Raw genomic sequence first — 15,938 nt, 5'->3', positions numbered from 1 at the left:
CTTGGCATGCAGTTGCTGCCTGTCACCCCCAGATTTGCCCCAGAGCAGCTCCCAAGAGAAGGACCTCCCCCACTAAGTAAACTTTTGCTTAGGGGCTCCTCAAACCTGGATCTGCCCCAGATTCAGGCCCCAGGCAAACCCGTAACAGCAGTGAAATGCAAGCTTCACTGCAAATCTCTGACTAAACAGATGCACCATCAGCAGTAGTGGACAGCATGGTGGAACTCTATGATTTATGTGACCTCTGGTTGTTTGCCTCACTACTGCTTGCTGGGAGGTGGATGAGCAGGGGCAGGTGGTGGCAAGGATGGCATAGAGCATGGTACATTTTCATTGTGCCAACCTCGCCTCACCCCTCTCTGCTGCGCTACTATGCTGTCCGCTACTGACTACAAACAAGAGACTCCCAAGAGATGAGGGTTGCTGTTGGCTTATCATTGGTCTTCCGTCTTTTTTTCCTTTTTGCTTGGTTTTATCAACAGCGTATGTGTGTCTCCAGACCATTTACTGGGCTGTGGCTTATGGGGGAATGGCTCTCAATACCCAGAGCTGTAGGACAGAGCCTAAAGCTCCATGAAAAGGAGGACTCATTGGTTCTTGGTCTTTCTGAAAGCACATGAGAAGCAAATAGCTGGTCCTCTTGGGCTGTGGGTATTGGGGAGCAACTGCCAGTGCTCAGTAGCAGGGAGAGGAGCTTGTTATTGCCTTGGGTAGAAAGCAGCTTGAGGGCTCTTGCAGTCATATATGCAGATAAGTCCTTGTTTTCTTGGCTGAGGAAATACTCATTGCTGAGCTGTAGAAGTTGCTGTGGTGTAGCATGCTTCAGTCCATTACTGCAAAGGTTTGTGGAAAATCTAAAGTCAGGAAGAAGGCATTATTTTTGGGGGAATTATACAGTCACATAAATGTTTACTTCCCTCCACCCCATAGCTGTTCCTTGATAGCTAGCGAATGATTCCTTTTCTGGTGTAATTCTTCCTCTTTGTGATTTTACACTAACTGCTTGCCTTCTGCCATATTATCATCAATCTGCTATATATAATTTGTTTTCCTTGGTAACTTGTGTAGCTTTATCCATGCATGTTGCGTTTTGTAAGCATTTCTAAGGAATAGTTTGTAATTTTCTGAGATAACCCTTGAAATTCTACTAAAAAAGAGAAAAAAGGATGGGAATCATTTTTAAAGAACTTACTCCAGTGTATACTTGCTGCTAATATAGACAGTATGCAGATTGTATATCTTTCTTGAAAAATCGATGTGCTTTTCTAGTTCTGATGCAACACTTTTTATGCACGAATATTTCCTAGAAACTGACCATGTGGACCACTTCACGCATCATGTATGTTTTAAATGTACACCTAAAAATGCAAAATGTGAATGTGGCAAAACATGTGTTTACAGATCAAACTGGTACACTTGTCAGCCGCATTGGATCAAATTCTGCATAATGTGTGAAATGATTCTTAGGCTTTACCCTGTACGTTACGTAGAGGAAAAATAAATAATAGGATGCATTGCAAATAAAAATACATGGTATATTCTACTGGTGCTTAGTAAAATGCACTCTATTAACCAAGAATGTGCCCCTTGCTACATTCCTGGTGCATCCTAACAAGCACTACTGTTCCTTTAAACTCCATTCATTTCAGTGATGTCATAGCAGAAGCATTTGGACAATTGTCACAAAAGGGTGTGATCCAGAGATGTATGTTACAGTTGAAATCACTTGCTATATTCTGATGCTAGCCTTTAGGGCTAGCTTTTATTCCTCCAGTTATTGCTGCGCTCCCAACTACCATCAGCCTGAGCCAGTGCAGCAAGTGGTCTGGGATGATAGGAGTTGTAGTACAGCACAGCAACAACTGGAAGTTAGTCACTCATGTTCTAAAACCTTGTCAAAGAACACTGGTGAGAATGTGGATGGTGGGCACATGTCATCTGGATCCTAATTTGTGCTTTCTAACAGCTAATAGAAGGCATGCATCCAGCCCAAGTGAAGCATTGTTAAGGACCATTGATTTCCATGGGAAAGAAGTTTAACTCTCCTGTTGTCATTAAGGGGCCTTTACAGTGCTTCACTTCGGCTAAACTGTGCCCAAAAGTAGATCACACCTGCGCCACAAGGTAAGTTTTACAGCAGCATTGTGATGTTATCTTCTAAATAAATAACCCTCCATATGCATCCCACAACATCCCCAAGTATGCTCCGTAGGGTTGGGTGATCATATTTAGAGGGATGCAATGAAGAAGGGCTTAGAACCCTCCATTGCGCAAGTGGAAATCCTTGTGCTGATGAGATGTTCACATATGGGTTCTACATTAAAGCCTACTTTATTGTGTCCAAATGAATAAAAAGAGACTACAGGGGTGAAGACAGGGCCTCTTTAACATTTAAAGCAGTGTGGTTTTATCCAGAGTCATTAGGTTTTAAATAAACTTTTTCACATACCCCCCAAATATTCTGACATGAATGTTTTAGAACTTTTTAAAAATGTCGATCATTCTAAAGGAGTATTACTTGCCTTGTAAGTCACATTTGTTGTATAGAAAGCCTCACAGTCTTCATTTTCTGTTTTTAGCCCAGAGAGAAAGGTCGGATGCGTTTTCACAGACTGCAGAATGTACAAATTGCACTTGATTATTTGAAAAGACGGCAGGTAAGATACCACAATTAACTAACCTAGTTAAAAGTTAGAAAGGTGGGATAGCTCAGTCGGTAGAGCATGAGACTATTAATCTCAGTGTAGTGGGTTTGTGCCTCACATTGGGTAAAAAGATTCCTGCATTGTAGGAGGTTGGACTAGATGACCCCTGTGGGCCCTTTCAACTCTCTATGGAAACATACTAATTATTGACAAAGGAAAAATTACAGTTTGTATTTTTATGCTGTTTGTTGATTTTTTTAAAAAAATAAGATTTCTTAGCCATGTTATTTGGACTGAACCAGAGAAGTGGGGTTGATTGATACCCTCATTGGCAGATCCTAAGAAATAGAAGAGTATATATCTTTTTTTTAAAAAAAATCTCATGAACTACAGTATTCATCTCTCCAAGTCAACAGATACACTCACCTTGTTTTCCAATTTCCCCCCCTCTGCCGAAGCAAAAGAAAATCAAAACTGCTAATGTTCCTGAATTGCATGTCCCCTGGGGGCGAAAGAGAGAAAGTGTATCAGAACAATAGCATTCTGATTGATTTAGCATACTTGTGCCCATCAGATCTCGAGGCAGAAAGATGGGACATGTCCATGCATCATTCCCAGTGGATTGCGCTATTTGTGCTAGAACACAGCCTACAGTCGAGTCTTGCTATGTATTCATTTCATCCACATCTTTCCCCATTGCAACCCATTACTACCTGTGCTCTGGCAGCTCTGATGGGGACCGATGAAGGTCAAAACCAGATGGAATAAATGGGCAAGCAATAGGGACTGCTTCCAGTAATATAAGCAGTTATGATCTGGGTCCTGCATTTGTGATATAGAAGATTTAAGCAGCTGCATTCTTACATGTTAGGGCTACATCTAGGGAGGCTTGAGGAATTCATTATTGGCAAAACAATGTGAGCTGACCTGATTGGCATCTCCCAGACTAATGTGTGCATCAGAATGGAGTTGTTGCTTTGATTTTTCACTGTAAGTTTTATTCTGCGGCTCTCAGCTCAAAATATGCACCAAAAATGTAAATAAAAAAAGTATTTTAAAATAAATTACTTTTATGCATCTGTATTTTGTGAGAAAATAATATTTAATGTTTTGGTGAATTTTCATGCAGTATTTTTTTAAATCTGCAAATTAATGTAGAATTGAAATAGAATGGATTTATGAATGAATACATGCATTAATTGACACAGGCTGGCTATAAACTGATCCATCAACCCCTGGCTAGCATCTGATCTTATTTTGGCTGCAAAAAATTGGATACACAATTTGTTGGTTACCTGGTCCAAATGTGCTTTTTCCTCTGGTTCTGCTGCTGCCACTCTGCTATGAATCTAGAACAATCGTGAGGAACCTGTAGCCGTCCAGATGTTACTGAACTTCAACTCCCATCAGCCCCAACAGTCTTAGCTCATGGGCAGGGATGATGGGCGTTGTAGCAACATCTGGAGGACCAAAAGTTCCTCAAACCTACCCTAGAAACTTTGGCTTCAGCTTGTGATTTCTCTAGAGCAAGATAGACCATGAGCCAGGGTTTGATGTACTACTAAGCCAAGCCATGGCTTAACTCAAGCATCCATAAACTTAGCCCTCCAGCTGTTTTGGGACTACAGTTCCCATCATCCCTGACCACTGGTGCTGTTAGCTAGGGATGATGGGAGTTGTAGTCCCAAAACATCTTGAGGGCCGAGTATGGGGATGCCTGAGCCTTAACTCATAACAGTACAGCAGCGGCAGGACTGGAGGAGGAGCGAAGAGGCCACAGTCTTCTTTCCAGGAACCCACATGTTTGTGCTAAGTAATTGGCTTTTTAAAATTTACTTAAATCGTATCCATACCTTTATAGACCTATTAATTTCTAGGGATCTTTGAGGGTTTTCTCTTCTCTTCATTTCATGTACTGCAGCCTCCCTCCCCTTTTCTTTAGGTAGAAAACCCCATAGCAAAATATATTATGCCATTTTGTTAGAAAAGAACAACTTCTTTTACATCTTAGAGATTTATAATTAGGCTTTCCATCTTTCTTAATTGCTTTAAGTGTAGAGTATATTTCTTGTGAAATGTAGTTTTAATAATATGAACAGGTCGGAAAACAACAGGATGCTTGAGTTTAACTGGCTACTAAACAATATCCCCAAATACATTTTTATCAGGATAAGCACCACATACCTCTCTTTAACCAGAGTATTCTTATTCCAACTTAATAAGCAAATAATTGTGTGACAGCAGCATTATAATAGGGCTCCCAAAATACATTGAAAGTATTGCATAAATTAGGAGATATAGAAGTCTCAAATACAACTGAAGTTTATTCCAAAACTGCAGGACTATTATATTGTTAAATAGTCAGTGTGTGTGCTGCTTTTTGAATAGTTGAAGAGCTGTTAGGATAATAAAAATATTACTGCTGCTGTTGGTGCTACTAGTGTAAATATTAATGCAATTTGCTTTCTTTTGTTTTAATTGGCCAGGCTCTCCCTTACAGGCTTTTTTATGCAGCTAAACACTTCCCAGTATAGAGTAGGGGAAGTAGCTGTAGCCTAGGAAAGCTTAATGTGATGTGATCCTGGACAGAATCCAAGATCCTCCATGTTTTCTCTTTGCTATTTCCCTGTGCTTTTGTGTTAGGAAGACTGTCCATTCCTTCTTAGCCATCTAAGCTTGAACAGAAATTGGCAGAAGAGTGTGTACTCAGACACAGGGAGGCAATCTTTTGCTTTGCCTGAAAAGCATCAAGAGGAGAAACCAAAATTGGAAATGCAGCCCACTATGTTTATTATTATGTTTATTATTGAGAATGCAAGTATTCTTTATTGCAATCACGCAGAAGAGTCAGAAGGAATGTTTTTATCTCCAGTTGTTTAACTATCTACTAGCAGTAACAATAATAATAATGTTGTTTAGTCGTTTAGTCGTGTCCGACTCTTCGTGACCCCATGGACCAGAGCATGCCAGGCACTCCTGTCTTCCACTGCCTCCCGCAGTTTGGTCAGACTCATGCTGGTAGCTTCAAGAACACTGTCCAACCATCTCATCCTCTGTCGTCCCCTTCTCCTTGTGCCTTCCATCTTTCCCAACATCAGGGTCTTTTCCAGGGAGTCTTCTCTTCCCATGAGGTAGCCAAAGTATTGGAGCCTCAGGTTCACGATCTGTCCTTCCAGTGAGCACTCAGGGCTGATTTCCTTAAGAATGGAGAGGTTTGATCTTCTTGCAGTCCATGGGACTCTCAAGAGTCTCCTCCAGCACCGTAATTCAAAAGCATCAGTTCTTTGGCGATCAGCCTTCTTTATGGTCCACCTGGAGCAGGAACCGGCAAGCCACTCCAGTATCCCTGCCAAGAAAACTCCATGGACAAAGACAACAGGCATAATAACAATAATAATTTATTATTTATACCCCACCCATCTGGCCGAGTCTCCCCAGCCACTCTGGGTGGCTCCCAATCAAGTATTAAAAACAGTACAGCGTTAAATATTAAAAACTTCCCTAAACAGGGCTGCCTTAAGATGCCTTCTGAATGTCAGGTAGTTGTTTATCTCTTTGACATCTGATGTCAAACTATGTTCTGCCTCCACAGCCAAGGTTTCTGGAAACCTCAGGAAGTAAGAGTGTTCTTGCGCTCAAGTCCTGTTTGCCTGTTTTCCATCTGGTTGGCCCCTGTGAAAGCAGAATGTGGGACTAATGGGCCCTAGATCTGATCCAGCAGGCTCATTCTATGTTCTTATAGTTCTTTTCCTCCTCTCGACAGGTGAAACTGGTGAACATTAGGAACGATGACATTACGGACGGGAATCCCAAATTGACTTTGGGATTGATATGGACCATAATTTTGCACTTTCAGGTAAGATGACTAGTCAGTTTCAGTGCACTTCCAATTTGAAACTCCTCCCCTTGTCAGATGTGATTGGATAGGGATGCTATCTGTGGGTGCTACTACTGTTGCCTCCTTCAGTAACTTACCTTGAAGCTCCAGGAGGAAACAGGCAGTAGTGGGTTCTATTCCCCAGTAGACCAGAGCTCTCCAAACTCTGCGTTGCCACATGTTAGTGTGTCTGTTGCAGCGTTCAGACGTGTTGCACGAACACTCCCTGCACTCCTCCCAGGGCTGAAAAGGGGTTAGTAAGTTTAACCCTCTGTTTGCTAGTAACCAAATTACTGTGTCATGATATGATGCATGTCTAAATAGTGTGTCACCAACATGAAAAGTTTGGAAAGCTCTGCGCTAGACCAGGCATAGGCAAACTTGGCCCTCAAGATGTTTTGGGACTACAACTCCCATGATCCCTAGCTAACAGGACCAGTGGTCAGGGATGATGGGAATTGTAGCCTCAAAAAAATTTGGAGGGCTAAGTTTGCCTATGCCTGCCCTAGACCCTTGTGGAGCACCCTTCCCCATTGGGGATGGGAGTGGGACTTAATGGTCTTAGAACCCCTCATGAGAAATTATAATAGTTTCATAGAATAGTTTCATAGAATCGTGGAGTTGGAAGGGACCCATTGACACTGTGGATGTCATTTCCATCATGTGTTTGAAAATTTAATGTCTCTGTTTTCAGTTCACAGTGTCCTTTCTACAGGTCAGTTGCATTTGCTATAAGACATTGCTATCATAGGCCATTCATTTTATTTGTATGCCGCTTTCCCATACAAATCATGTTTAAAGCAGCTTGCGACAAAGGAAGCAATATACCATCTTTTTCCGTGTATAAGACGCCCCCGTGTATAAGACGCCCCCTGTTTTTTGGGACTCAAAATCAAGAAAATGCACTATGCACTATCTGTGTATAAGACGACCCCTTATTTTAAACTTCAGAAATTTAGGAAAAAATATAGTCTTACACATGGAAAAATACGGTATTTCAAAATCAAACAGTGCAAAAAGAATTTTCTAAGAACATAGCAAAACTACATAGTAGCAACTATAACAACATATAAAAAAGCAACATTTCAGAACTATAAATATAACAAATAACAATATAATATAACAACTTAACAATAACAAAAATAACAAGGGAGCTTTACAGTTTCACCTTCGTCCTAGAAACACCCCACCGAAAGTCCCTCTCCTATACCTGCATCTTGTGATCATTGAAAAGATATACTCACCACAGTAAATTATTTGTGTTGTCAAAACATAGAACCCTCCACAAATTCCATGCAATAGAATGAGAAATCATTACCCTCTCTCTCCCCCTCCCCTCCCTTTCCCTCCAACCGCATGTCTATGAAGAACACTCTATGAATTGAAAGTGGAGACGCTATAAGTGCTTTGTTGTCAAACAATATTTTTTTTTAAATAAAAATCAGTAATAAAAAGAAACTTTTTAAAAAAAGAATAGAATGTGCTGGAATATTGGGTATTTATCAACTTGAACTCTGTTGATTACAAATTTTGTTTAATTTGGCAACTCATCTCCGGCAAGGAGGGGAAATAAGATTTTTCTGAATGGCTGTGAAGTGTTTCTTTGAAAACCCTGAAGCCATTTCGGCTAGAGCTCTTGTACTTAAGCCAATAAAGTCCTGTCCAGCTTTATTTCATACAGTTTATTTTAAGCAGTTTGTATTCTGTCTAGTTATTCTGTCTTTATTTAAACTTTTAATACGTTCTACAGCATATTACAAGTGTGCTCAGCAGTTGTTGTTGTTTATAAAAGAGCTGTTATTTCTTGTTGTAAATGTTGAGTGTGTTGGTTATGGTTGATCACACTAGATGGCACTAGAATTATGGTACTGACTGTACTTAAAGAATTTCTGTAATGTATCCTTCTGGTTCTTATGATATGCAACACTGGTATTGTTGCTTCTCGACTTCAGTGCTTGAGAGTTGCATCTTGTTTGTAAATTCTGTGGCCCATGTGATTCTTAATCAACATTTACCATAAATACCATGTCATTAGGAACTGTGGTGCAGAATTTTAAATGTTATCTGCCATTTAAGAATAGGCAGAGCATTTAAAGCTATGCTGTTCGCATTTATTTGTACTTTGATTTAGAAATTTCAAAAGCAGCACCTACTTGGAGAACTTACATATATTCCTAATTACAAAATCTAAGCAGGAATAGTTAGATGTGCAAATAGTGAAAGGTTTATGGAACAGAAATCGGTATGAAGCGCATGAATTTATCCTGAGCGATTGTTCCTGTATCATTGCTGCTTTCGGGAACCATTTGGATTTTAATTGATGATTCTAATTCCCACCTGGATTCCACACACTCATGAGCAGGTTATGAATTCTTTTACTATCAGTAAGCCAACTTGTGTGTGTTTTCAGCATGCTAGCAAAGCCACTAAGGTACCTCCTTCCTAGTTACAGTTGCTTATGATTGAAAAACAGTGTTATTATGCATGAGGTCATTCAAATATTGCATGAGAGTAAGTAGTACTTTTGCTTTCAATGATGCTTCTCTGATAATGTATATATGAACTTTTGGATGTCACACACCCTAAATGACCTTTGGAATCTGAAAACCTCATTTAATTACAACAGATTGAATTGCATTTCTGCTTTCCCTGCAGTATTAGAACCTTCTCTTGTATTATTGATGTTTTAAATCCAAATTCAGCATTCCCCAACCTGATGTCCTCCACATGCTTGAACTACAACTCCCACAATCCTTGATCATGTGGCCATGCAGGCTGGGGCTGATGGGAGTTTTAGTTCAAAGCATCTACAGGGCATCAGACTGGAGAAAGCCATCCTAAGCTATAGGATGTCTTCTGAAGGGAGGCAAGGCCTATTTGGCTCCCTCAGTTTTTGTGGCAAAAACCTGTGAGGTGACAAAAACATAACAAACAAACCCAACCCCCACACCCTTTGTTTCAGCAAGCATTTGGCTTTATATAAACTGGAATTAGTTTTTTGTTTTTTAGGCTGTCCTGTTCATTTTCCTTTATTTTTCCTTTTATTTACTTATTTCGTTATGAACCAAAATGGAGTTAAAACTGGGTTTTTTTAAAAATGTATGTAGGTATTTGTCCTAAGCTGAAGAAGCTACATCTGCAGAGCAATTAATCATAATAATAACAGCATAGTGAATTAGGATAAACATTATTTTGATCCATTATCTACTCATGTTGTATGTGGTGAAACATAACCCTGTTTTTCCCCCTCCTTTCCAAATCACCATAATATACTTATGCAGTTATTTATTTATTGCAGAAGTCACTAACAAAATATTGAGGGGTTTTTGTTTTTTGAGCCAGGCCCACATCACAACAGTTAAGTTGTCCACACAACCACTAACATCACAAAACTAAGTTCATGCTGTAATGTGGGGTACTCAAACCTCCTTTTGAGCACAAAGTCCACTACAAATTTCATTTAGTTGCTTCTGAGAAGCAATGTGTCTTTTCAAGGGTAGCTCTTCTGTTTATTTCCCCAAGGGAGCATGTGTACAAGCTACCACATGCTCGAGATGTAAAAATTTATCTCAATAAAATGTTCTTGGAGCCCCCCTGCAGTGGAGAGAGACATTTTTCACCACTGCTTCACCTGTAAATGCTTGATGCTGCAGGAATTAATCCCTTAAAGCAGAACCAGCTGGCTTTCCTGCACATTAAGTGAGTTGTTTTATCTTGGGAATACAAAAGATGTTGAGACTGGGAAAGGGGTACCACACCATTAGTGCAGCAGGGCTCTTAAAAGCTTATTCTCTTGTTAGGGCCTGCTACTGGCTGTGTAGCAGCATGTGGTTGGGTAGAAACATCTTCCTCTGAAGCATACCTCTGGACTGTCTCCAGACATTGAAACCTTTCTCCAACTTTTAATCTGCTCATGATTTAAAACCGGCAGGCAAGAGGTCAATGACTGATCCTCTCGGAGATCTAAACACGGAGTTATTTAATGTCTGCAATTTAATCCGTAGCTATAGGAGGTAAACAGTTACCCTTTTCTTTGTGGCTCCTATTAGATATATTATGGACTGTCATTTGTAATAAGAGAGCTTTTAAAGGCCATGTTCTCTTTTTTATATTTATCCATTAAAAAAAATTGATTACTTTGTCTGATATGCCCCCCTTGTTGTGGATAAAATGTTCCCGCTTGGTCTTTTCAGCTGAATTTCACAGCCAGGTTAAGATTGGGTTAACTGCATGTGCAGCAGTTAATGGAAGTACATACCTGGCAAGCAGCTCCATCCCATCAATGCTTCAGCTGCTGCAGCACACGCAGGAGCTTGTGATAAAAAATGACTATAGCAAATTCCTGTGTGAGCCAAATGTTCTAGGAAGCCAGTGTGGTGTATTGTCAGACCAGGACCTGGGAGATCAGGGTTAAAATCCCCACTCAGTCATGAAGTTCACTGCGTGACCTTGGGCCAGTCACATCCTCTTAACCTATCAAGGTTATTGTAGGGATTAACTAAGGAGGGGAAGGGTGAACCATGTACTCCTTGGAGGAAAAGGTGGGATATAAATGCAAAAAATAAGCTCTTCTGCTTACCTGCTTAAGAAAGTGCGTAGTGTCTGGGGCCTGCCATAGTATTAAATCTTTTCCCGCTTCCCTTGTGGAATGATTGCAAAATGATGTAATGGCACACCGTAGGAGATAACTGAGTGTTTCTGGCAGACTTGTCTTTACCGCATCGTGATGTCACCTCGCATTAATGATTTTAGATGGAATAGCAGACGTGCCCAGGAAGGCCTCAAGCCAGCGTTTGTTCTGGGCCTTCACTTTTCCCCTGAGGAGGACTGATTAAAATGACACAGGCTAGGTGATGGTGAAACTTGGAAGCCTTCTTCTTTACATGATAGTGGGAAATCGCATTTCATGGTACAAAATACTGGTAGCATGGAGAGAGACTTGCTCAGAGAACACACTTAAGTTATAAGGCAAGACATGGGGCAAGTGAGAGTTACACCTGGCACTGAGTGCCTGGCCATGATTGGCTCACCACAGGAAGGAAGCAGTCATGCAGCAAACTTTAAGTAGCACCTGGGGTACCATGTTTGTTTGCCCTAAGGAGCTGTGGAGACCTTTGACTCTGCAGAAGTTACTGAGCTACAAGTGCTATCAGCTCCGGCAAGATGACCAATGGCCAGAGATGGTGGGAGTTTTAGTTCAGCAACATCTGGAGGACTAAAGGTACCTCATACCTGACCTAAAGGTACTGTGGCCAATGCCACATTGCTACCTCTAGCTTTTCCTGCCTGTATCTGTGGCAAATTAAGTTGACCAAAAAATCCACAGCGAGCACGGCTTGTGGTTTGGAACACCACTGTTCAGTCCAAAGAGGAGGACTTTGTGGTGTAAGCCCCAAATCAGATGGCTAGCAATGGCCACTCAGGATTCACATGGGATTCCATATACAGTGGTACCTCGGGTTACATATGCTTCAGGTTACATACGCTTCAGGTTAAAGACTCCGCTAATCCAGAAATAGTGCTTCAAGTTAAGAACTTTGCTTCAGGATTAGAACAGAAATTGTGCTCCGGCGGTGTGGCAGCAGCAGGAGGTCCCATTAGCTAAAATGGTGCTTCAGGTTAAGAACAGTTTCAGGTTAAGTACGGACCTCCGGAACGAATTAAATACTTAACCCGGGGTACCACTGTAGGGACTTGTTTGCTGCAACAATGTGTGGCACATCTTAATTCCTGCTGCCGATAATTAAGGCTGCGGTTCTGACCCCACTCATCTCAGAGAAAGCCCCAATGAATTCAGTAGGTCTTACTTCTGAGTAGGGATGGTTAGGGTTGCTTTGTAATTCTAGGTAGAATTGTAAAAAAATATAAATATATAGACTCGTTGGAGGAGAGAAAACAAAAACTTTCCTGCTGAAACCAAAGAAGCTTATAAGATTATACCCTAGTACCAAGTAATCCCCAGTTTGCAAGAATTTTATTCATAGCTTTCTACATAAATTCACCCACTGTGTTTTAGTTTTCTTCGCTTTTCCTGCTATTCAAAGATCTCCAGCTAAATATCAATTTATGGGGCATGTTGCTCTCACTTGCAGGTGCTTGGACCATGGTCAAATGTTTAAGTCTATTAATTTCTGGTATTTTCTTAGTAGTTAGTCTGGAGCATTGACCTGGAAAGAGTAATCTTATATTTTCCCGTGTATTCTTCGTAACCAGATTTTTAAAAACTGACTTCGAAAGGAACATATTTCTTGCCTTGTTGGTGTTGGCTCTCTATCTGTAGTGCTGGTTTAGGGCTTTGTTTTATTGTATTACTTTCTCTTTCAGTTGTCAGGCATATAAAGTCACATCTGCACGAGGCTTTTCTGTTTCTGATAGATGCTATGTCATCGGTGCAAAAAGGCCATTGGCATTACAGTTTAATGCTGAGGCAGTGATGTTTGCTTAAGAGGATTGGTGTCCAGAAATAAGCCTCAGTGTCTAATCAGACACAGGCCCTGCCTGGGCACAATGCCACAACATTTATTGCGTATGCATTTCTCATAAGCAAAATGGCTACGTCCTGAGGACCGGGAGTTCAGCCTGAAAGATATTAGGGATATAAGCTGGAGGTTTTAGCTCAATCTGAAAATGATTTCTGCTCATGTAAACTTAGTAAAATTACAGAGTCTGTGTGGCTTTGATACACTCTGAGCCAAATGGGGAATGTCTGTGGATGTGTGAGGGCTGACAAAGACGAACAGTGTTTGGATCCAGCCAGAGCTCCCTTAAGTCCTGCAAAACATTCCCCAGGAAGAAAATACTTCAGGAGGAAATCAAGAAGGAAACAAGCTGAAGATGAGAGAGAGCCAGAGAAGACTAAGGAAAGTGAGGGGAAAATTCAATTCAAAGCAAATCGTTCTAAAGAGACAGCAACAGCAACTCATCCCGGGGAGCTGGCAATTCATGAGTCCGTTATACAGAAGGCTCTGCTGGACAGAACTGATCTGATTGTGAGTACCGATGTTAACACTGATCTTGTTAAAGCAAAACTGGTGAGTGGGGCAAGCTGTGATTCAAGCAGTGGGAATGGTGCTTGTGCTAAAGGCAGAAGAGCTAGTAAGTCTGAAGAAAAAGAGAGACTGTTAACTGAAGATCTGGAAAAGAGTCCCAAAAAACGCAAGCCCAGTTGCAGCACACAGGACAAGAAATCTTCTCACAACGGGATCCAAGGAGAATTCACATTCCAGAAAAACAGGGGAGTAAATTTTGAAAAGGAATCTGGCTCAAATTGTGTGCTAAACAAGCAGTGTGAAGAAAATGCACTATCCAAGGCTCTTTCTGGAATCGCTGATGATTCCCCCAAATGGGAAAACAGTTATAACCGGCATCCGGCTAAACTTCAAAATCAAACCCACCTGCAGCAAGGATTTCCGAAATCTGTGTCTCTGCCTCTTTCCCAGGAAAATGAAGCTCATAGCATTTTACCAAACAGGAGCAAGGTAAATATACCGTAGCGCTAGAATAGTATATAGTTTTCAAAAATATATATATATTAAAATCCTTGAGCAATATTTGATTTTTGCATGCTGGGTATTTCATAACTACTTCATAACTACTGTGTATCTGAAGAAGTGTGCATGCACACGAAAGCTCATACCAAGAACTGACTTAGTTGGTCTTTAAGGTGCTACTGGAAGGAATTTGTTTTGTTTTGACTATGGCAGACCAACACGGCTACCTATCTGTTACTTCAATAACTGTTGCTGAACTCCTGTTGGTTTTGAGGTTAGCTGCTCTTGCATTGAAAAATAACTTTATAAATTAAAATAAAAAACACAGACCCCCCCCAATGAATGATTTTTCAGAAGAGTTAATTTTAAAATGTTTGTACCCGTTGTACCTAGCATGTGTTTCAGTTAATTTTTGCCATCCAGTTTGTCTACTGGATATAACATTTTGAGTAAGGCGCCAAATAAGTTGCAACATATGGCCATTCTCTAGTGTGTATCCGCAGACTATGTTGCTGTCATCATTTCCATAAAACTAGCCCTAGCGATAGTGATAATGGGCAGGGCTTGCTATCGTAAGTAGGCGGGATCTAAGAGGTACATTCAATACATGGCTCAGATATATAAGGTGGGAACTTGCCACTTTTCACATTACTGCGCTTCTTGCTTCCACATGGAATGCTGTGTTAAGGATACAACATGCAACCATTCAATTGTATATGATTTGAATGAGTGAAATTCCCCCAGTTCTTGAAATGAGAAACAAGCTGTCTCTGTCGCTGGTTAAGGTACACACTGATGTATACATTTTTTTTGTAAGCTACGATCTACCTAAACCCATTATTAATAATTATTATTTTCTGTTTTGTTTTTCAAAATCACTAGGACCTATGTATTCATAAAGGCATAAATCTTTCTTAATTTAAAATGAGAGATGTTTAGCCACATAAGGTGTCTGGTTCATTCAGTTTGGTTTGTGAAATCCTCTGTCTACACCTGTATTACTCTTTGGCCTCCATGTTGCCTTGGATTTTTGAACCATGATCCATTCCTTACTTCTCCAAATTTCACTTGGATATCAATTTCTCCCTTGCTCATACTGTATAACTTTTCCTTTACCAAGGTCATGGATGTGTCCCACCCACCCCCAGCTTGCCCCCTTTCCCCCCTTGACACTTTTCATTTTCAGCTCCTTTTCTCCTCCTTCCCTAACTCTGATTCCTTCATTTCTCTTACACCTTCATCCTTAGATTCTGGCACCTTAGCCCACTGCTGGTGCTGTCTTCTTTCTTGAATCCACCCTGCCCTTGGCAAGAGCCGCTCACCCAGTGGGGCGGAACCACAGCAATAGCCTCCCAAATGTGGTGTTGGTGCCACATACTAGGAGGGGTAGGGACAAGATGGCAGTGAGTTTGGGAATGTGTGGACACAGTGGTGGAGTTCATGGCTTTTGGGCCTCCTGCCTCAGTTCCACTGTTTGCTCCCATTCAAGTTCCCAGCTTTCTGCAGCTCTGATTCTTTCTTTGCTGAAAGCTCATGGACCCACTTATGCTGCTGGGTGTTTCCACTCTTCGAAAAGGCTTTTGTCTTATTGTTTTTGTAGGAGAGCTGATCTTAGCAAACATGATCTTGTTTTATTTATTTATTAAATAGAAGAACTGCTCAATTTGCAGCTGTCCCGAGTCCTCTGATATAGAAAACTCTACCTCTTAGTCCCAGGCATTTGTGACCGGGCCATAATAATTCAGTGGTCTGGTTCACACATAAGTTGTGATTTGTTTAGCAAATCTTAAATTATTCCAAGTAGTCCCACAGATGATTACACAAACCATGGCTTGTTTCTCTGAAGTTTGTTTAGTTTCCCAGCTCCTTTTGTCTCATGCCTTTGTAGTTTGTTGACTGTTCGGTACCGTAGTGAAGAAAGCGTGT

The 15,938-nt window shown here is 40.9% G+C and overlaps 1 protein-coding gene across 29 annotated transcripts in view; it reads left to right on the top strand.

Moving 5' to 3' along the window:
* Positions 1–15,938, top strand: part of DST (dystonin) — a 313,318-nt gene that overhangs the window by 103,286 nt on the left and 194,094 nt on the right. For 28 of the 29 annotated variants that reach the window (XM_081856621.1, XM_081856616.1, XM_081856602.1 and 25 more), the window contains 2 exons: positions 2,580–2,657; positions 6,409–6,501. In XM_081856621.1, the coding sequence (XP_081712747.1) occupies positions 2,580–2,657; positions 6,409–6,501 (171 nt within the window). Of the gene's footprint in view, positions 1–2,579; positions 2,658–6,408; positions 6,502–13,080; positions 14,001–15,938 lie in introns of those variants that run through there. The other variant, XM_081856604.1, reaches the window with a different exon arrangement.

The sequence above is a fragment of the Podarcis erhardii genome, assembly GCF_964252035.2.
Source record: "Podarcis erhardii genome assembly, chromosome: 3".
NCBI lineage: Eukaryota > Metazoa > Chordata > Lepidosauria > Squamata > Lacertidae > Podarcis > Podarcis erhardii.
Note: the sequence above shows the minus strand (reverse complement) of the source record. Positions and strands in the feature narration are given on the sequence as shown.